The 24237-nt window shown below is 33.3% G+C and overlaps 1 protein-coding gene across 2 annotated transcripts; it reads right to left on the bottom strand.

The window, feature by feature from the left end:
* Window positions 1–342: 342 nt before the first annotated feature.
* Window positions 343–2483, bottom strand: LOC149560379 (cytochrome P450 82A3-like). Of its 2 annotated transcripts, none has more exons than XM_089824664.1 (2): window positions 1434–2483; window positions 343–1235 (listed from the first exon to the last, which is right to left on the bottom strand). In XM_089824664.1, the coding sequence occupies exons 1-2, from the start codon at window positions 2355–2357 to the stop codon at window positions 615–617; spliced, it is 1545 nt and encodes a 514-aa protein (XP_089680790.1). In that variant the 5' UTR covers window positions 2358–2483; the 3' UTR covers window positions 343–614. The 2 variants fall into 2 exon arrangements, with proteins under 2 accessions (XP_089680790.1, XP_089680791.1); XM_089824665.1 differs by having other exon boundaries at window positions 1452–2483.
* Between the last annotated feature and the right edge of the window lie 21754 nt (window positions 2484–24237).

The following is a 24237-nucleotide window of genomic DNA, read 5'->3' as shown; positions in this document are numbered from 1 at the left end:
TCAAACTGTAGCTATAATCTTAACAAAACCAAACTATAAATTAAATAAATTAAATATTAATTATAATTTCTTTAATTAATTTTTATACTAAACAAGTGTTCATTGATAATCTAATTAAAACATTAGCTAGTAATTTTTTAAAGTTTGCAATACATATAATTTTATAATTTTAGATTCTTTAACTTAATTTAATAGTATAATAAAATAATATTATATTTATTATTGAATTAGAATACAATATCAAATTACTTTAATATAATTAAAAAACAATTCTTCATTTTCCAAAACGATCTTACATTTTTCCTAATAAAAAGTCTAAAAATAATTATTTGATTGCTCTACTATGTTAAAGCTATTGCAAATTAAATTTTTAATACTTTAAACATATACTCCAAATTTAAACTCGGCCTGTTTCATCTGTATACTTCCTAATCCTTACATGAAACAGGGACTCAAGCTCTCTCAACTCTTATTTTATTATACAATCTATCATTATTCGAACTCTATTAAATTCACCAACTACTCAAAACCTTATGACCTATTCCTAGTAAAGTTAACAATTGCCTACGAGCGCTGTGATCAGCCATCTAATTCTACACTCAGTAGGCATATCACTAGTAGAGATGGACGGGTAGGCGAGGTTTGATAATGACCTCCAATGGAATTGATTTGGGCATTGTGAGACCAAACCCCTCTGTCATGTCAATTTCAGTGCCTTCTGGAACAAGCCACTCAAAGCTTTGAAGAAGCCGTCCCAATGTATGGCTCACCACTATCAATGCCAATGCCATGCCTGGGCATATTCTCCTTCCTGAACCGAATGGAAACAGTTGAAAGTCCCGCCCTTTGACATCCATATCTTCGCCGCTGTTGAGAAAACGTTCGGGGTCAAATTCCGTTGGACGCTCCCACACAGAGGCGTTCCGTTGAATTGCCCAAACATTCACCCATAGTTGAGTTCCTTCGGGAATATGGTATCCTCCTACAGTACAACCCTCGACGGATTCATGAGGGACCAAAAGAGGGGCCGCTGGATAAAGCCTCAGAGTTTCCTTTACAATTGCCTTCAAATATTTCAGCTTGGGCAGATCTGATTCCTCCATTAATCTGTCCCGACCGACATGTGTGTCGAGCTCTTGCTGGGCTTTGTGCAAAACATGAGGGCGCTGCAACAGAGCTGACAGTGCCCACTCAATGGTCGAAGAAGATGTTTCAGTACCCGCGCCTATCAAGCTCTGCAAAACCGAAAGACAAATCTTACAGATATAAAAGCTTAAAAGTCATGTGGGTGGTGATCAACAATTTTGGTTCTGTTATCCTTATTTACGTAAGGAATCACAATCAGTGTCCTTTAACAATCAGTGTACTTAAATAATTTTTGCCTTGGCCACAAGACGCCAACTATCTGACATAAATTATGAGAAAGAAAATACCAAGGCATTGGCTTTCACCACATCGTCCTTATTGTCAGACCGAATTTCCTCGTTGTCTGTTGCGGAGATGAGAACGTCGATTAAATCTCGAGCATGGACCCCTTTCTTATCTCGGTGATCCTGCAAAAGCTTCTTCATACACATATCTATTCTCTTCCTTAGATTCTTCATGGAAAAAGCTATTCCCTGTGGATCGAGCCACTTGAGAAAAGGCAGGTAATCAGCGACATCAAACGCTCCAAGTAACAAAACAATTTCTTCCAGCAACATCTTAAAGTTCTGCGCCTCCTGGAAATCTTCAGAACCGAGATCTGAGGAGATTCTTTGGCTAGCAACTATTCTCATCATGATATTATATGTGAAATCAGAGAGTGTGGATTTCATGTTCACTGGATTCCTCTCTCTCTCCAAACTGATCTCGAACAGCGAACGGATGAGGGCGGAAATCTCCTTTATGCGGACTTCCCTGAAGAATTCGATTCTGTTTGCTGTAAACAGCTGGACGTTGCAAATTTTCCTGATGTTTCGCCAGTATGAGCCATAAGGAGCCAAGCCCAAGTTTTTGAAATCATGCCCAATATACTTTCCTGCACACAAAAGTGGGCGCGAAGCAAAGGCTTTATCATTTGTTGTGAAGCATTCTTTTGCCAGATCTGAAGAGCTGATGACTAAAACTGGGCGGAAGCCAAGTTGGAGATGCATGATGGGGCCATATGTTTGTGAAAGAGAGGATAGAAATCTGTGGAGAGGCTGTTTGTTTTTACCTAGCAGAGGAAGATGGCCAAGTATTGCCCACGATGGAGGCTGCGGTGGCTTTGCCTTTTCCCTAGTGTTACTGTTTCTTCTTCTAAAAGAGTTTGCAAGAAGCCAAAGTGAGGGCACTGCTAGAACAAGAAAAATAATGGAAGCTGCTTCTAACGCCATAATTCAGGGCTTCGCCTCCTCTTAAGACACGCCTAACATTTGATAAAGCACTTGGCCTTAACTTACCAAGTACCCTCCGTGTAATTGAGAATGGCAATGCCAGCAAAGTTTTGAATGACCACGGCTAGACTTGGTTGCAACACTCCCTTCAGTTTTGTATGACACTACTGCCAATAAATGAGATAGGCATGACAAGCAGAGTTTTGTATGATCACGACTTTGATATGTGGGTGCATCATAGTCACTAGGAGTCTCATCATTTTGAAATTTGATTATTATACCAGATATCACGTGAAATGCCACTAGCAAGATTTTTTCTGTATGAAATGGAGAAGGTAATAATGTGAAGTCATGATATTCTGAAATGGAGAAGGTAATAATGTCAAGTCATGATATTCAATGTGGGATGACAAACATATTAATCTAGTTGACAAATGGAAGACAGCTTTGGAGAAGGTAATAATGTCAAGCCATGATATTCAATGTGGGATGACAAATATATTACTCTAGTTGACAAATGGAGGACAGCTTTGGAGAAGGTAATAATGTCCAGCCATGATATTCAATGTGGGATAACATATATATTACTCTAGTTGACAAATGGAGGACAGCTTTGGAGAAAGTAATAATGTCGAGCCATGATATTCAATGTGGGATAATAACTAGCACTTGTACCTGTGAGAGGTTCGAGGGATAAGCGGATACAATACTTTAAGAAAATTATCAGTGTATGAAATTGTATAGAATAGTAAAGGGTTAAACATATTTTCCTGATGATATACCAATTTCCTATTTAAAAAACTTATTTGTTGTTGTCTAAATAATTATAAAGCACCGTAATAACAAATATCTATTAGTTTGGGCATTGCACAATAATGGTAATTGCTGCATTTATATTATTGATGAGCTACTAGTGTAAATTGATAGACACATTTAAAGATTTTTTTGTGAACATTTTTGGTTGCTTACTTATTTACCGTGTTTTCTAGTATTTTGTAAAAAGAAGTTTCTTCTATTTTTAGTAGTGTTTCCAAATATGAATTCACAGTGAGATCATTTAGCTTATGTATTGGTTGATGCAAATTAACATGAGAATGAATTTCTAAAATGCATTGAAAAATCCAATAATTAAACATCCTAAGATTGAAGCTATTTTTTGTTTCTAACCTATAAAAGGCATACAAAACTATCTCCACAAGCCAAAATCCATTCATCTTCATAAATATTTCAGATCATATTGATGATCTATGATATATTAGTGAGGAAGTAAAAGCTGACTAATAATTTTTAAAAAGCTACAAATTTAATAAAAAAACCTATATTTGCTTTGAGATTGGATCAAAGAGCCTTAGAAATCACAACTGAGAAATCAACATATAATAGCAAGAACAAAATGTTCCATAGTAAGGATATACTATTGGTTGGCTACAACAACACAGAGCTAAAAAAAATTATGCACAGAAATAATTACATAGCTATAGCAATAAATTTAGTTTTTATCACTAACTTTGTGTTGAAAGCAAAAAATTGTAATACAAGTAAATAAATACCAGTCAATGTAGATGAATTCGATAGGCAATGAAGAGCTTGTGAACCAATGTTGCTTCTATATCCATACAAGGGGGGGTTATTTATACATTTTCTCTATAGAATACCGTTGTCCACATGTCAACAAAGCCTTCATATGTGAATCCAAAACACAATTGCCATGACACATGTTAGCTATTTAACTGGCATGACCTCGAATGAAACAATCTCTCATAGTCACAAAAGTGATAGATGGGAAAATATAAAATCTAAGCACATTTCATAAACAAATCTGGCAAGATGAAAAAAAATGGTAAAATAGAGAAACAATTAATGCACGTAGTTGGTTTTTAATTTACCTTTCCTTTTGACAAAAACTCAGAAGAAAAAATGTATTGTAATACTAAGATGGGGTCCATGTATACTTTGGAAATGCATTAAATATCAATTGATTAGAAGCATGAAGCATGGATTATATTTATTTAAATGCAAAAGCACTGTTAAATTGGTGACAAGCTTGACTTGGTGATTGTTTTTAAATGCAAAATCATTGTTAAAGTAGCGACAAGCTTGAGTCAATGATTAATTTTTTTTACAATGCAAAATATCTTATCTCTGTCAAGCAATTCAAAAATGCCAACACAACGGCACAATAAAGTAGTAACAACACAGATTCACAGTTGTTATAGCTATGTATGTATTTTTTTAAAAATGAATATCATAGTTCAGTTGTGTACGAAATTTAATTTAATATTAAAAATGGTTAACAACCCAGATTCATAGTTGTCATAGCTATCTACATTTCTATCTTGTTGCCCCTAATTTTCTAATTTCCATATCATCTGTTAAATCTTTCTAGATTCTTTCTGGTTATGACATGACATGAATTTCCACATCATCAGTTAAATCTTTCTAGATTCTTTTTTGGGTTACGTGAGATGAATCTGGTTGCCTATGATTTATTAAGCCATGAGCCATGAGACGAGTGACTTGGCATGAGACAAATAATTAATATATTTTGGAGCCTTCACTCCATAGGAGAAGCCTATTGGCTTAAATATATTACTCTAGTTGACAAATGGATGACAACTTTGGAGAAGGTAACAATGTCGAGCCATGATATTCAATGTGGGATAACAAATATATTACTCTAGTTGAAAAATGGAGGACAAATTTGGAGAAGGTAATAATGTCGAGCCATGATATTCAATATGGGATAACAAATATATTATGCTCGTTGACAAATGGAGGACAACTTTGTGCTAACTTTTATATTAAAATATCTTATAATTGGAAATTGTGTTTTAGTGGCTAATGTGTATTGGGAAGAGGCATCCAAAATCAATTTGGTGGAATTGGAATGGTGCCCAAATTCAAGTAGAGCTCATTCTTTTGGTGGAATTGGAATGAAATTATCTTCATCAAATTCTAGCATTGAAATATTTGATGTTTGTTTTTAAAATATGAAAATGGAAAATGGAATTTTTTAATTTTCATTTATTCCTAAAATGATCTTTTTTTTATCTTTCATCTACAAAGGTGGAATTGAAAAATGAATCCCAATTCCACTCAAACAAGATTTGGGGGTAAATCATATTTTTTTAATATTTCATGTCTCGTATTGTCATGTGTGTGGAGACAAAAACTAGTAGATGAAAACTAATCTCAAACTCATTTTTGGAGTAACCATGAGTTGATTATTCTTTACGGATCCAACAACATATTTGTCCAAAACTCTATGTATGTTATAACACACCAAATTGTCTGTGTGCAAAGTCTTTGGTTCATAATCTCACATACATGTTGACAGTGTGCACCAACACTAAAATCTTGATCCCATTTCACACAATCTAGTTTTTATTTACTTTCAAGTTGCATCTTTACATTTGTGAATTTGCTTCATGTTCATTATCCAAGTTCAATTTTGAAGTCATGTTTTTTTTTCGACTATGTTCACAGAAAATTGTTGCTCCATGTTTGTCATAATGTTTAAACAAAGATCCCACTGTTGTGATGCTCCTTGTCAATAAAAAGTTTAATGTACTGACCAATTGATTTTTAGAATTCCATATTAAGATACATTATAAGAACTAACCCTACAAAAGAGGAGCCACATCAGCTATCTTGATAAAACATGAAATGTCAACAAGAACCAAGGTGAATGTGAACATTTGACTAGTCAATAATAATATTATCCATTAAATTTAAATGAAGATAAAGAGAATAAATTTACAATATATTAATTTATGATTGATAATTTTAAGAAGGGTCAAATCATTGACTAACTAAAATACCCAAGAGATTGCTTGTCAGTTATAGGAACACCAAAATGTCCTAAACATGAACATGCATTTGACAGAAGCTCCAAAACTAGGTTAAATTACAAAGAGGAGTGATAATAGTCTAGGATTACTTTTGAACCCTACCAAAATATTGTTAAGCTTTCCCAAAATCTTTCGTGACATAAAAGATACTCATGCTGACACTGAACAAGTCTAATCAAAGAAAACCAAGAGAGAAATGGAAATTTGTACACAAGTGTTAGATACACATTTTTTGACAAGATAACATAAACAACTTTTGGTTATCATTTTAGTATCATAGTCCCATCCCAAGGACTTTTAAAATACAAAGTTGTTTATCCAAATGCTTAGTTACATAACATCCTTCATGCATACCCCATTAGTATATACATGTAGATAAAACCCCCAAGATTCATTAACATGCAACAATCATGCACCACACATTTCTTAAAAGTCAATCAAATACACATAGTTAAGAGCACATTCTTAATAATTTCAAGAGATATGATATTATTAATTAATGATACATAAAAAGTAATTATTAATAACTGATAATTGATAACCAATTTAACGATAATTGATAACCAATTTAATTAAGTTTAATAACATTTAATAAAAATAAAAAGAAATAGCTAACACTTAATTAGCTATGTAAATCAGTTTCTGGATTAGATTGTGTGGAGATTTTTACCATCAATGTTTCGAATCACACTACGTGATCCATCATCAGGATGAGAGAGCAAGAGATGTCAAATAAAGTAAGTAGCAGATTTAGCAAAGACTCACCATATAAAGGAGAACATATGGCGAGTCTTTGCTAAATCTGCTACTTACTTTATTTGTCATCGCTTGCTCTCTCATCCTGATGATGGATCACGTAGTGCGATTCAAAACGTTGATGGTAAAAATCTCCACACAATCTAATCTAGAAACTGATTTACATAACTATGATGGATTGTGGAAATTTGATCGCACTTAATTAGCTACTTAAGTTTTTGATATTAAGAAGTGGACAAAATTGGGGGCTAACCCATACATAGCAAAACATAGACTAAGAGTTAGTCAGAAGTCATTACCATGCAATTACCCAACCCCTTCTTAACCATCAAAAACTTTGGACTAATAAAGTCTTTTTAAAGCTAGTACAAGGAAAAATAATTGGAATGTCCACATTATATATAAACTTGGCCATAATATTCACAGAGGCCATTAAATCAATCTAGTAAAAATTAATGGAAAGAGCCCATAGGCCAATAAGAAACCTATTAGGACAAAAATAAAACTGAAAGCCCACCAACCAATATTAATCTTCCTTGCTTTGGTTCCTCTAATTCTCCAGGAGCACCTGCAACCAATCATCTACTAAAAAACTATATAGTAAGTGAGTCATCTCCATGTCCTTAGCATGATTAGTGCCTCCCTTATTATTTCGCATGAGTGAAAGGGTGGTGGCCACCAAATGCATCATCGGCACTAAGAATTTGACAATCCTATTGAACTTGCCTTTGAGCTCTAAATTTTTCTCGACCAACTTCGTAATGGACTTCTCCAGCCTCTCAATCCTTGAGATCCCCTTACCTTTGTAAGTTTCTTCCATAGTGGCCCCCTTTGGCTAGCTCTGATCTCTTGAAATTTTTTATGCTTCTATCCATCCTCTCCTTCCATAACCTCCAGTTTCATTTGAATGCCAACATTCCCTATTCTCATAGGAAAAGTACCTATACCTTGATCCCCAACATTCCCTCTCTTCTTAGAATCTAGGGTTATGGTCTCCTTTTTGAAGGTATTAGAAACCATAGAGGGCAAAGTGCTAATCAGTTCCTCCTCCTTACCTTCACTTTCAGCTATGCCTTCCTCCTACTCCCCATAGTTCCTTTTAGTGGCTTTACATTTGAGTCTAGGTCCAAAATTTCTCCTAGAGTTCTTAGTAGAAGTAGATTTATCAGATTTAGCCAACCAGTGTTGGATAATGGCTTTTCTCTATAAGTCTTTTTCTAGATCCATTGGTTCCCTTACTAATGGTGGTGTCAACACTCTCAACATCAAGGACCTCAACATTCTCCATTTTTATCTTCCAAGTAGAGGCAATGGGATCCATATCACTCTAGGTATGGGTGAATTAGTTGCTTATGTTAAACAAATTTTATTAATTATTTTAAATTCCACCAAGTTTTAAGATTTAATCCTTTAAGCATCTTTTCAAAAATCAAATTTTAAAAATATAATTCTTATACAAATTCTGTTTTAAATTTATTCAAAAGAAAATAAAGTCATTATTTAATGTAAATTTTAAATATTAACAATTATGCCTTCTACTCCCTCATTAATGGAGATTTTAACTCCATTCATCAAATTATTAACAAAATAATATAATAAAATAATTATATAAATCAAACATAATGATATGCATATGCATATACATATACATATACATATACATATACACATACATATACATTACACATACATACATATACATATACATTACACATAGATACATACATACATACATAAATACATACATATAAAGCTCTTCATTAAAAATATAATAACATATATAAAAGATAAATGAGAAACTAAATGGATGATCTAAATTCATCATGCCTAAATAGATACTTTTAGAAAACAACAAACAAATTGACATAAGATAATATTATGATAAATTAAATATTCACTAAATAATACTTGATAAAATCTCTTACAAATGATATATGTAAAATCTATCAATTAAATCACAATATAAATTACATTCATATAGCTCTACCCACCCCAAAATCTTAAGAGAGAAATTCCTTCTTAATATTAACATACATAAAATTAGGTAGATCTTGATCACCTCTTACCCTTATCATTTCTAGCATCTCATAAAAACCAAACCTATATAATGAGAAATATCCTTATAAACTATCCAAATTTTGAGAGTATGGTGACTACATAGAATCTTATCAAGTTGAAAAGTGATCCATGAAATATAATTAATAATCTTGTTTTCTTGTGAGAGTATGTCCATATCTTTTGAGTGTATCACATATTTGACATTATGTGGGTAAAGAAATGAGTCAAAGTGCCACATAGTACTCTAAATAAAGAATGGCTAACACATATAAGAAATCATTAGAGCTTTATGTACAACCAAATATGAATTAAATTTGATTACTAGAGAGATTTGGGAGATTTATAGAGAAACCCAATACATGCAGCAAAGTTAGCCAAATATAATAATGTATTTTTATGTTTGAGAAATTGGTAAGGAAATCTTGGGAATAATGATGATGGATCTATCCTTGTCATCCTCTTGAGTGCTTCATCTCAAAAAAACTCACATTCCCTCTATTATGGGTGTCCATTGACATGCCATCTTAGTATCTTTAAATACATAATTTTCCCAAAAGACACAAGTGCATTGAAGTTTAGAATTTTCTACCATCTACGAATCTAGAATAAATAGTTCTTGCCAATGCTACCTAGATCTATGTTGGCATTTTTAATCCTATCACCATCTCTTTTGTGTTAGGATTAACCTTAGATAGAGTTAATAGTTATATGCAAATATAAACAATATCAAAAAATAATAGATCACACAAAAGAGAACACAAGACACCAAGATTTAACATGGTTCACCCAATCCCTAGGCTACGTCCACTAACAACAAGTCCAATATTATTATGATTTAGTGATTAGAACTTGAATATAATTCATAATCTCTTACAACCTCAGACAGAAGTAACAGTTACATGTAAATATAACCAATATCAGAAAATAATAGATCATAGAAGAGAACACAAGACACCAAGATTTAATGTGGTTCACCCAATCCCTGGCTATGTCCACCAATAGTAAGTCTAATATTATTATGATCTAGTGATTACAACCTGATTACAATCTGTAATCCCTTATAACTCAATACTGCCACAAGAACCAATTTTTGCATCACACCTTATGAAAATCCCTAACTGTAAGACTTTTTATACAAGCTTTTTTCCACTTAAAAAATTAGGGCTAGAATAATAAAAAACTAGTAGCTGACACCTTTTACAATATAAGGCCATTTTTAGCTTTATGGGTGCTACCACCAAAAACCCCCATGGGGGTGTTGTCCCTTGACCCCACCTTGTACTGTAATAGGGAGTGCACCTGGGGAACTGCCCCAGGACCCCGTAGGGATGCTACCCCTTGACCCCATCTTGGGGGCACTGCCCCCAAACCCCATAGAAATAATTTGGATGGAAACCATGCCAAATAAACCTTCAAGTCTGATTAGGATCCACATCATAAAAATCTCCCACTTGGAGACTAATCAGACTCCACAATAATAACCTCCCACTTGGAGATTGATCATAGCACTACTAAACCTATAGCTCCCATTAGAATATCAAACCACCTTAGACTTTGCTGTCATTTTATTCTATTCATTCTATAAGACCAACCAAAGCTAAAGAGGAATTTAATTTCTCCCTTATCACTATCTTTATAAACATATCCACTGGATTTTCATTTGTATATATCTTCTCTAGCTTTAACTGTCCATCATCCAAAACTAACCGAATGAAATGGTACCACAACTATATGTTTTTTTTCTTTGAATGTAGAGCTAAATTCTTTGCAAGATGAATGGCACTCTGACTATCTATAAAAAAATAATTATCCTTCTAAGGGTGTCCCAATTCTTCCAAGAAGAACTAAAGCAATATCATCTCCTTGGTTGCCTCTGTAGCAAAAACATACTCTACCTCTGGAGTGGATAAAACATTAACCTTATGTAACCTAGAAACCCATCTCATGACTGCCCCAACAATAGTAAATACATAACCTATAGTATTCCAACTGGTATCAATATCCCCTGCCAAATTTGAGTCAACATATCCCTATAAATCAATAGTAGAGCCCCCAAATGTAGACACTTACTGGATGTTCCTCTCAAATAACTAAGAATCCATTTAACTACATTTCAATGCTCAAGCCTTGGATGACTTATATACCTGCTAACAACTCCCACTATATGTGCAATATCTAGCCTTGTACATAGCGTAGAATACATCAAGCATCCTACAGCTAAAGCATAAGGTAGATTAAACATCTTATGCTCCTCTTCTTGTGTCTTGGGACACATCTCCTTAGTCAAATTCAAATGAACAAGGTAAAGGTGTGCTCATAGCTTTGGCATTGTCCATAGAGAAACATTGACTAACCTTCTCAATATAATCAAGCTGAGATAAAGTCAATTTCCTATTCTTCCTATCTCTGCAAATATTCATATGAAGGATTTTTTTTTGTTTCCCTTGAATCCTTCATAGAAAATGCATCTACTACTTGCATTTTAGCCCCTTAATATGATCCATGTTAGACCCAGCTACAAGCATATCATCAACATATAAACATAAAATAATGTAGCTATCATCATCCAACCTCTTAAAATAAATAAAATTATTTGAATAACACCTACTATATCCATGCTCATGGATAAACTTTTCAAATTTTAGATACCATTTCCGAGGTGCTTCCTTCAAGCCATATAAACTTTTCTTCAATCTGAACACTAAGTTCTTCTTACTTTTGACCTCAAATCCCTATGGTTGTGTCATATATATGTCTTCATCCAAATCACCATAAAGGAAGGTTATTTTAGCATCAAGCTACTCCAAATGCAAATCTTCAGTAGCCACAATACTTAAAATAGTGCAAATAGAAGTCATTTTAACAATAGGAGAGAATATTTCATCAAAATCAATGCCTTTTTTCTGTGCAAATCCTTTTACCACTAACCTAGCTTTAAATATTTTCTTACCTCCATCCTTTTATTTCAACCTGTAAACCCATTTATTCTATAAAGCCTTTTTACTCATAGGCAACTTGCATAAATCCCAAGTCTTATTTTTTAGCAAAGAGTCCATTTCTTCTTTCATTGCAGACTCCAACTGAATCTTTGTATCCACTTGCATAGCTTCATAAGATTCAAGTTCACCAGCATCAGTAAGTAAAATAGAATACAAGGAAGGAGGAAATCTTTCTAGAGGTCTACTTATCATTATTGACCATCTAACATTCACTGGGGTGTGTGGTATTTGTTATTGCAGTTGTGGCACATCATGAGGAATTACTAGAGCAATAGCTTTCAAAGTATCATCCAACACCACATAATCATCTTCTTTCTTCTCATGGTGCTGCAATAGATCTTTTTACAACACTTTCTCATTGAACATGACATCCCTACTTCTTACAATTTTATGATTTACAAAATTCCAAAGCCTATAACCAAATTCATTAATGCCACATCCAAAAAATATATTTCTTTGACTTAGCTTTCAGCTTGGTTCAATTTTTAGAATCTATATGAGCAAATGCTTCACAACCGAAGGTTTTGAAAAAAGAATAACTCACTTTCTTACTAGTCCATGCTTCCTTTGGAATACCACAACCCAAAGGAGTAGAGGGACCTCTATTAATCAAATATATAGCAATATTGACAGCCTCCACCAACATATTTAAGGGCAACCCTGCATCCAACCTCATGCTTCTTGCACACTCCACCTATTCATGTGTTCAGCCACTCCATTTTCCTATGGAGTCCTTGGAACAATTTTTTTTCTATGAATACTATTAGTGGAGAAATAATCTTCAAATTCATGACTACAATACTCACCACCATTATTAGATCTAAGGTATTCTAATTTCTTACTTTTCTCATTTTCAACCAAGCATTTTCGTTTCTTAAAAGTTTGAAATAAATCAAATTTTTGTCTAAGAAAATAAAAGCATACTTTTCTAGTTGCATAATCAATAAATATAACATAATAATGAGAACCACCAAGGGAAGATACTTGAGTTGATCCCCATACATCTATATGCATAAGCTCTAATTTCTCACTTTTATTTTCCTTCCCAGTCTTCACAAAACTCAATCTCTTTTGTTTTCCATAGACATAACTTTCACAAAAATCCATATTGACACATTCCAGACCTAGTAAAACTTTCTTTGAATGAAGTACTTTCATACCTTTCTCACTCATGTGGCTAAGTTTGTTGTGCCACAACACCGTATCAAAATCTACAACAACTATTTGTTCTCTCTCCTCAACTACAGTAATTATTCTTGGACATTCATTTTTCTCTAAAAAAATCAAATTAGAAGGAACAATATGACCTATAAAAAGATATAAGGTGCCTACTCTCACACCTTTTGATACTACAAGGGAACCTCTTGAAACCTTCCAATGTTTATCATTAAAAGTAACTACACAACCCTCATCATCGAGTTGCCCTGCTGAAATTAAATTCCCACTCAGCCTTGAAACATGTCTTACCTCATGTAGTAAGAAATGATTCCCATTCTACAACTTAATCTTAACTTTTTCCTTTCCAATAATCTAACATGGTTCATTATCCCCCAAATAGGCAAGCCCAAAATCCCCTTGGACATTATCAATAAAATAACCTCTATGAGGTGCAGCATGAAATGAAGCACCAAAATCTAAAACCCATGAATCATCAACACTTTCTAAAGAAAATAGCAAAGCATCCTCTTTAGATTTTTACTTACCACATTCATATCCTTATTCCCTTTTGGTTTGTCTCCTTCATTTTTTCTTTCAAGTCTAGCAATCTTTCTTCTTATGCCCTATTTTACCACAGTACTAACAATCTCTCAGTCCTTTGGATTAAGAACTCTTTCCCTTTGACTTTCCTCTTGATTTCCCATGATTTGAAGAATTTTTTCCTGTCTCAATCATTCTACCTTTTCTTTGTGGTTCAAAACACTTCTTGATGTAGATCCACTAAGGATTTCCTACAAGTTTCCTCACTCAAAATAACACCAATCACATCATCATATTTTAGGGTATTAGATCCATAAATAAAATTACTCATAGCCATTACCAAGCCATTCTAGCTTTCAAACAAAGAACACAAAACCAAGAGAGCCCTAATTTCTTCATCAAAATTAATAACCACAAAAGATAACTAACTAGTAGTTCAGTATTAAACTCATTTAAATGATCCACAATAGATCCACCTTCTACCATTTTCATATTAAATAAACACTTGATGAGAAATACCTTATTTGAAGTGGAGGGCTTTTCATACAATTTCACTAGGGTTTCAATCAACTCTTCCATCATCTTCACCTTTGTAATGTTAAATATCATTGATGATGCTAGGCATAACTAGATACTTCCAAGTGTCTTCTTGTTTAAAATATCCCAGTCCTCATTTGTCATAGTTCCCTAGTTTTTAGTTTTTCCTCCCAATGACTTCCATAAATCCTTTTGATAGAGATAGTCTCCATTTGCATCTTCCATAACTGAAAGTTCTGCCCATTAAACTTGTCATCCCTTAGCTTACTATCATCTACCATTGCTCCCACTCAACCATGAGACTCCCACTCAACCACGAGAACTTCCTGCAAAGGATCACCAAAACAAAATTGATGACCATCTATCTCTAATACCACTTGTTAGGATTAAACTCAGACATAAATAATAGTTACATGCAAATATAACCAATGTCAAAAAATAATAAATCATACAAAAGAGAACACAAGATACCAATATTTAACATGGTTTACCCAATCCCTAGGATATGTCTAATAATAGCAAGTCCAATATTAGTATGATCTAATGATTACAACCTAATTACAATCCACAATCCCTTATAACTCAATAACACTGCAAGAACCAATTTTTGCATCACACCTTATGAAAATCCCTAACCCTAAGCCTTTTTGTACAATCTTTTTGCCGCTTACAACATTAGGGCTAGAATAATAAAAAAAGTAGCCAATGCCATTTGCAATATAAGATCATTTTTGGCTTTGGGGGCACTGCCCCAAGACCCCACAGGGGTGCTGCTCCTTGACCCCATCTTAGGGGCACTGCCCCCAAACCTTCATAATTTTTTTTTGGAGGGAAACCATGTCAAATAAACCTCCAAGTCTAATTAGGCTCCACATCACAATATTTTACATACATTATTTTCCTTTTAAACCTTCATCTGGATTTTTTATTGAAAATATTTCCCAATAAGAATGCAGGTCATTTTCTATTTTTAATTTCATTGTCTCTCAAACATTTTTTGGTATTTTCCATTCTTTTCAAAATTACTTTATTTTTTTTATATTATAAATTTATATGGTTATTCAATTTTAATTTTTTTTCATTTTTTTTTCATTTTTATAATTCTCTCAAAAGCTCCACATGAAAAAAATACAAAAAATAAATTAAGTAAAAAAAGTTGAGTTATGACATCTTTCCCTCATGAAATGTGTCATCCTCAATGTAGTGATATGTGTGTGTGTGTGTCTATATATATATATATATATATATATATATATATATATATATATATATATATATATATATATATATATTCAAGGGTTTTAAGAATTTTACATTGTGATGATTATTAATGATGAGTGTAAGGCAAGAGAATCCCCAAAGGAGATTCCCTAGCCCCTAGCAAATAACCACATAGTGGAATATAAATAATAACAGAGAGATTTAGATCCAAATAATTCCAACTCCCATAATAGAATCATAAGATTTTCATCCAACATGCCCTACCATAAGTCCTTCCGGGTTATGAAAAAATAAACCAACAATTACAATATGAGTTTTGCAAGCTATCACAAGATCCTATCTCTAGCTAGCCCATATCCACAATCTAGTAGAAACCCCAAGAACAATATGAACATGTACTCAAAAGCCACCAAACAACCTTCTTGTTTTGCAAGCCCACACTTAGCTACTAGCTCTTCTTCACTTCACTCTCTCAACTACTCCATGCTTAATGATTCATGATTCCAGACTCTACAAGACCCTCTACTTATACCCAACTAAGCCACACTTTGGCCTAGCAAGTTACAAATTAAATAAACTCTCCATCCATAAGTTGGCTTGATGTAATTAGAACACAATAAACATAAATTTCCTTAGTCAACTTACAAAAATCATTAAATACACATAGCAAAGATCACCAAAACCCATATAGGTCCTTACACATCCCTTTGATCACTCCATGATATCATGGTCACAATCCACACACATTAAATATACCAAGTCAAATTATCTAAACCACAAGAACTCCATTTGATGTGTCATATTGTTGAGTATGAACAAAATCACCACGCATCGCTCAGCAACAACAAATGTCAAGTAACATATCATAAGTTGAGCAATGTAGTATATGCTGAGTATTAGTTATGTCTAGCTCCTTTAGAGACTGAGCTACTTGGCCAACATGAGAGCTCAATGATGGCCAAACACACCTCTTCTTCAACCAAGTTCTCCAATCTCAATGTTAAACCACTCCAACACACAAGATTACAAGCTACCCTAGGCTGCTCCTCCATTAGACACCCAAGGTGAAAAATGATGTTCTTAATAGCTAGAAGAACATCTTGCAGTATTTTGTACATAAATCCTAATCTGGTTCTTCACATGCATATCCTCCAAGTTATCAACTAGTATACTCTTCTCTTTATTTGAATTGTGCTAATCATTTCTAGAAACAGTCACATTATTTCTCTTCTTCTAAAAATCCTTTCTAGGTGTAGCATAGGTCTATTTTCTATGATGATTGCAAACCCTCTCAAAATCATTCATCTCAACTCATCTCCCTAAGTTTATGTTCTTCCTACTGAGTTCTCCATTCTACAAATAAATCAATGAAAAATTCATGCCACCTTTCTCAACTGTAAATACATTATTGACACAATCATACATAGCCCTACAATCATACTTCCTATGTTGACCAAGAAATATGTGACAACTATTCATGTCCACAATATCAAACAACACTTCATCGTTATACTACCCAATCTGATGCAAAGAGGAAACAGAATAATCAGGGCCAAAGGCACACCCAACAATCCAAACCAACCTTGCAGAGTTAACAAAACAGAAGAAAATACATAAAGAGAACATCACCACAGAGAGGAAACAAGATACTTTTATTGATTAAACAAATGATCAACATACATGCCTAGCTATAAGGCCTTCTGGGTTATGACCAGATACAAAATACATTCCAGATCTAAGATCAAGCTTCCAATTCACACTTTCTAGTTTTGCTCTCAAATCATCTCTAAAAACTGCCTAACTCCAAGCCTAAGCACTCTATTTATACTTGCCAAAATGGCTTATAGAGCATTCTAGAACATTACATAATAGAAAGTTTGGCCTAACAATTGTCAGGGAAAATCCCAAGATAAGATCTTAGCATAAACGTCATGAACAAAATAAATCCCACAAGTTAGCTTGCACCAACAATGTAGAAATCATGTCCAAAATGCTGATACTTAGCATAAATAAGACAACTTAGTACATGAAGAGTCACTTGGCATACACTTGGTAACTCAACACATAAAGGATAGCTTGACACATGAAGAATAGCTCAGCACACACTGTGGAACTTGACACACATTTGTAATGGTCACATGGGATAACACATGAACTTGAGTGTTAACATGACATGTGATAACCTCAACTTGGCTTAAGCTACAAAATTACTGGCACTTGGAAATTTCTGCAACTTGGTAATGTTTGAAACTCGGCAACAACTAGTAGAATGAAAATGAACAGGAAAAAACATCCACCCAGGATGCTCCTGCATTAGACAACCAGGATAGAAACAAATGATTCTCTTGAATCATGCAAGTGTCACAACCTAAGCTGAATCCAACTTAGATTGAGAAATCCATGTAGAATCTCAAGTAGTCTATTTTCCACTTCATCAAATATTCATAGTATTCTTTTCCTCTTATGCTTTTACCAACTCTCTGATCCAATATCTATTCAACCTCTTCAATCTACTTCTTAGGATAATCATTAGGTACAACAACTTCATCATTTTACTCATGATACTTATACATATCAACAACATTGAATATAGGAGATATATCCATGTCATTAGGTAACTCAACTTCATAAGCATTTCCACTGCAAAACTTCTTCAAGATCTTATAAGGTCCAAACTTCTTCATCTTTAGCTTACTATATGTTCCAACCGAAAATCTTCCTTTCTTCAAATGAATCATCACCTCATCACTAACTTAAAAAATATGATGTCTTATAGACTTATCAACATTCTCCTTATACTTTTGATTACTTTGTTCCTACTTCAGCTTCACTTCTGTATGCAATGACTCCATAAAATTAGAAAATTCTTCTCTTGCAACACTTCTCTTCTCTTTGCTAGCAACATCTCTTAAATCTGATACTCCTATAGGATTTGTTCCAGTAACAATCTCAAAAGGCATCTTTCCTATACTTCTATTCATGAAATTATTATATGTAAACTTAGCTTGCATTAATACCATCTCCAAATTATGTGTTTCATCTCCAACTAATCATCTCAACAAATTATCCAAGCTTCTATTCAAAACCTCTGTCTGTCCATCAGTTTGTGGATGGAATGTAGAATCAAAATTCAGCTCAGTACCCATCTTCTTCCACAAAGTCCTCAAAAAATAACCAAAAAACTTACCATCTCTATTAGAAGTAATACTTCTTGGTAATCCATGCAATCTAACAATCTCTTTGAAAAAAAGTTCAGCAACATGTGATCTTCTTATATCATATAAAATGAACCATTATAGAAAATCTATTCATAACAAGGTATGTGTAGGATCATGGTCAACCAAACTATGCTCTTAAGTGGCAATAAAAAATCAAAAAATTAGGGTTATGTCAACTTGACATGCAATTTTCTACTTGTTATTAAATTTATATCAAAAAGTTGAGAAAAAAGAATCTCTAGCAAATTGAATCTAGTTTCTAAACTACTAGGACTTATCTCAAAAAAATAAATATTGATTGGTCAAAATTTTGAATTTTAATGCAATATTACAAAAATTTTAGAACAAAAATAAGAAGTAGACGTATGTCTGACCACCTTAAACAAAATCAAAAGATAATATTTTTTAATATTCTAGAAATAAGTAGTAGACTCATTCCTAGATGTGACACATATATTTGGGTATTTTTATTCTAAATAAATAATAATTAATTAATTTTTGACTTTACTATTGGAATAAAAAAACTCTTGTGTCTAACCACCTTAACTAATTCAAAACTCTTCAGAATTCAATTTTCCATTTTTTTTCCTTATAGTAGAAGAAACATAGAATGTGATGCATGTTTTGGATTTAAAAAATGTTGTACCATTTGAAAGTTATAGTTATTTTTCAAGTAGTGTGTCAGTCAACACTTTATATGTAACTCCATTATAAAATAAGTAATAATTACTTACTAAACTCATAATTTGACAAACCTTACATTTATGGAAATATAAGAACATTCTTAAGAAACCCTTTTCATTTCAAATTTTGGTGAAAAAAAAGTCGTCAGCTACATGTTTAAATTTAAAATCACATAAAAACAATCCAAAAGCACATTTTTAGGATGTTTTTAAAGTTAACCATATAGGTTTGGTATCAAAAGAAATAGTATACCTTATAAAGATATTAATTGTTTTCATTTAGTATTAGGGTGGGTGGGAAAAATGTTGGAATAGATTTTGAAATGGTTTGAGATATTTTAGAACTATAGATTTTTCAGATTGCCACTTTTGAGCACACCATGATCCTGCACATACCCAACAACAAATATAGAATTGTACCCCTTTGTTGTTTTAGGCAATCCAAGAGAAAAATTCATACTAATGTCACTCTAAAGTTTCTCAGGAATAAAAATAGGTGTATACAATCCAATATTCTAACTTATTCCTTTTGCAACTTGACAAACTCCACAACTCTTCATTTTTTTTTGAACATCCTTATACATCTGTGGCCAATAATACTTCTCTTTCAGCAAACTCAATGTCTTATCAATTCCAAAATGTTTAGCCAATCCACCACTATGCTTTTCTTTAATCAAATTTAGCCTCATAGAACTCCTAAGGATACACAACTAAATACCTTTGAACAACATACCTTCTTGAATGAAATATTCATCATACTTGCTGATATGATCTATTAGATTTGGTGCTCTACACTATCTTCATGCCTCAAAAAAATTAGGATTAGCATCATACAACACTTTCATTTCATCAAAACCAAGAACATCAATCTTCATTTCAGTTAACAAAGAATGTCTTCTACTCAATGCATGAACAAATTTATTAGTAATTCCACTCTTATGCTTAATCACAAATGTAAAACTTTGCAAATACTCAAACCACTTCATATGTCTTTGGTTCAATTTATATTGACTTCCTAGATACTGTAAAGTTTTATGATTAGTATACAACACAAACTCCTTAGGAATCAAATAATGTCCCCACTTCTTCAAAGCTTGAACAATAGCATAAAACTCTTGATCATACACATAATACTTTCTTTTAGCATCATTCAACTTCTCACTAAAGAAAGCAACGGGTTTACATTCTTGACTTAATACAGCTCTTATTCCACTACCACTTGCATCACATTGAACTTGAAATACCTTATTGAAATTAGGTAAAGCCAATATAGGTAATTCAGAAAAATTTTGTTTCAAAGTTTCAAAACTCTTATGAGCCCCATGTGTCCACTTGAATTCCTTTTTATCTCCTCTCATTTTCTTAGTCATATCATTACAAACAACATTGAAATTCTTTATAAACTTTTAGTAGAAACTAGCCAAACCATGAAATGATCTTACCTCACTCACATTCTCAAGTGTAGGCCATTCCAAAATTGCTTTAACCTTCTTTGGATCCATTATCAAACTATTAGCTGAAATAAAAAATCCCAAATACACAATCTCCTCTTTCATGAAAGAACACTTTTTCAGATTAATCAACAACTTCTCCTCTTTCATCCTCTACAATACTTGTCTACAATGCTTAAGATGTTCTTCCTTAGTCTTAATAGATATCAAATTATCATCCAAATAAAAAACCACAAATCTACCCAAAAATCTTTTTAGAACTTCATTCATCAACCTCATGAGAGTATTAGGTGCATTAGTCAAACCAAAAGGCATAACCAACCATTCATACAAACCATCGTTTGTCTTGAAAGTAGTATTCCATTCATCACCTTCTCTAATTTTGATTTGATGATAGCCGCTCTTCAAATCAATCTTGGTAAAATACTTTTCTCCACTCAAACAATCCATTATGTCATCCATCCTTGGCATAGGAAACCTATATTTCACTATGATCTTATTAATAGCTTTGGAATTAGTACACATCCTCCATTCTCCACTCTTCTAGGTGGTAATACAATAGGTACAACACATGGACTCAAAATTTCTTTGATTAATTGCTTTTGTAGAAAATCATGCACTTTCCTTTTAAGTTCTTCATTCTCTATAAGTGTCAATCTATATGGTGCTTTGTTTAGCAAACTAGCTCCAAGAATTGGATCCATACAATGACTTATACTTCACACAGGCAGTAAACCATCAAGAATATCCTTAGCAACAATATCCTTATAATCATTAAGGAATTTTGTAATTTCCTTTGATACTCAGCTACCACTATCTGTTGCTTGGTCAGTACTACCAACACTTGGTTCTCTAGGAGCTACAATAAAATAGACTTGATTCTTCTTCACTTTATTTTCAAATTGTTTCCCATTAACCATGCAAACTTTTATTGTAGTACAATTAACCTCATCTCGACTTTCAATCAAAGGCAACAATATTTGCTTCTTCCCATTCACCCAAAGAGTATATTGATTCAATCTTCCATCATGTACAACATATCTATCATATTGCCAAGGTATACCCAAAAAAATATGACAATAATCCATAGGCATAATATCACACAACACTTCATCAAAGTAATGTCCAATCTTGAACTTCACAATGCATTGTTCACTTACCAATATCTTATGCTCATCTTTGATCCATGAAACATGATAGGGTTTGGGATGTTTCAACCTCTACAAATACAACTTTGTAACCATCTCTTCTAATGCCAAATTTGTAGAACTTCCACTATCAATGATCAACTTGCAGCATTTTCTAGCCATCTTACATCTAGCCTTGAAAAGACTTCTTCTAAGAACGGGTTCCTCGTCGCTTCCCTTATTACATAAGGTTCTTCTCACCATAATTTTTCTCTAGCCTCAAGTCCACTTTGTGAACTCTTGATGTCCTCTTGAATCACAATATTTCTATTATTTTTTCCACTTTCAAAAGATCTACACTTAAAGGATCGATGCCCTTCTTTACCACATTTGAAACAATTACCACAGAAACCACCCCTAGAATAAGAATTACCTCTTCTTAGGTAAGAACCAATACTTCCTTGGTATGAACTACCACCTTTCCACTCGATCTTGTCTTTGTCATCATTCTTCCATTCAAATTTTCCTTTATTTTGTACAAAACTTTTAGATATGCTACCTTCACCATAAGATATACCTTTGCCTCTCTAGAATCTACCCCCTCTACTTCCTTGTCTTTGTTCATGCTTCTTTCTCAAGATCTCCTTAGCTTTCAAGGCATATTGATATGCTTCTTCCACACTTTCCAACTTCACAAAACTTATTTCATCTTGAATTTTGGATCTCAATCCATTTATGTACATTGCAATTTTCTCAACATCATTATCCACATGTCCAAATCTAATATCCAATCTATAGAATTCTTCAATATACTCTTTTACAGTCATGTCTTTTTGTCTCAAATTTTGCATCTTTCTCAACAAGCTAACTTGGTAATTAGTAGGAAGGAATTTGTTCTTTACCTTGCTCACCATTTTTGGCCAAGTTCTAATTTTCTCCTTTCCTCTCCTTTGTCTATCAGTTCACAAATGCTCCCACCATAGTGAAGCATGACCATTCAACCTAGTAACTATAATATTTACCTTCCTATTATCAGGAGTGTTTTCATACTCAAAGAACTTCTCCAAATTAGAGATCCAATCCAAAATAACATTGGTGTCCAAATTTCCATCATACAAAACAACTTCAACAAGCTTCAAATTTTCCCTAGACAATACTCTCAATAATCTTTCCTCATCTTGATCTTCTTTAGGTTCTAGATTAGGATTTGGTGCTACCACTTCATCATCACTCACATCCTCAAGATGCACTCCTCTCCTTTGGGCTATCTCCACAACATCTAATCTAGCTGTAATTTGTCTCAATGCATCTAACATGATATTATTGGCATTTCCTATACCATGAACCATCTTTACAAATCAAGTTCTTAGAAGATTGTAACCCTCTACAAGTTATAGGTCAAATCCATTGATCTACAATGCTATAACCAAATCCAAATTAAGATTCTACATGATCCCAAAGTCCTAGTTAAAATTGCCTCACACTTCAATGATCTTCTTGCATAGTTAGGAACAATGATGCTCTGATACCACTTGATGAAAGGAGGGAATAGAATCACTAGGGCCAAAGGCACACCCAATAATTCAAACTAACCTTGCAAAGTTAACACAATGGAAGAAAACACACAAAGAGAATATCACTACAGAGAGGAAACAAGATACTTTTATTGTTTCAACAAATGATCAGCATAAATGCCTAGCTATAAGGCCTTTTGGGTTACAACCAGATATAAAACACATTCCAGATCTAAGATCCAGCTTCAAATTTGCACTTTCTAGTTTTTATTTGAAATCATCTCTTAAAAATACCTAACTCCAAGCCTAAACACTCTATTTATACTTGTCAAAATGGCTTATAGATCATTCTAGAACATTACATGAGAGAAAGGCCGACCCAACAATGATCAAGGTGAATCCAAAGAAAAGATCTTAGCATAAATGTCACAAATGAAATAAATCCCACAAGTTGTCTCACACTAAAAATGTAGAAATCACATCCAAAATGTTGACACTAAGCATAAACAAGACAACTAGGCACATGAAGAGTCACTCAACATTCACTTGCTAACTCAACACATGAAGGATAGCTTGACACATGAAGAATAACTTGACACACACTACAGTGGTGAGATGGGATAACACATGAACCTGAGTGTTAACATGATGTGGGATAACCTCAACTTGGTTTAAACTATAAAATTACTAATACTCAAAAATTGCTGCAACTTAGCAATGTCTGAAACTTGGCAACAATTGGCATAATGAAAACAAATGAGCAGGAT

This window comes from Cupressus sempervirens, chromosome 4 (assembly GCF_028749045.1).
Source record: "Cupressus sempervirens isolate cs-2001-9-10 chromosome 4, ASM2874904v1, whole genome shotgun sequence".
NCBI lineage: Eukaryota > Viridiplantae > Streptophyta > Pinopsida > Cupressales > Cupressaceae > Cupressus > Cupressus sempervirens.
Note: the sequence above shows the minus strand (reverse complement) of the source record. Positions and strands in the feature narration are given on the sequence as shown.

Bases quoted from the DNA above. Each gene is read 5' to 3' on its own strand.
- LOC149560379 (XM_089824664.1), bottom strand. From the start codon at position 2,357: ATGGCGTTAGAAGCAGCTTCCATTATTTTTCTTGTTCTAGCAGTGCCC. The intron at 1,236-1,433 runs GTATTTTCTTTC...TCGGTTTTGCAG, and splicing joins TGGTGAAAGCCAATGCCTTG to AGCTTGATAGGCGCGGGTAC.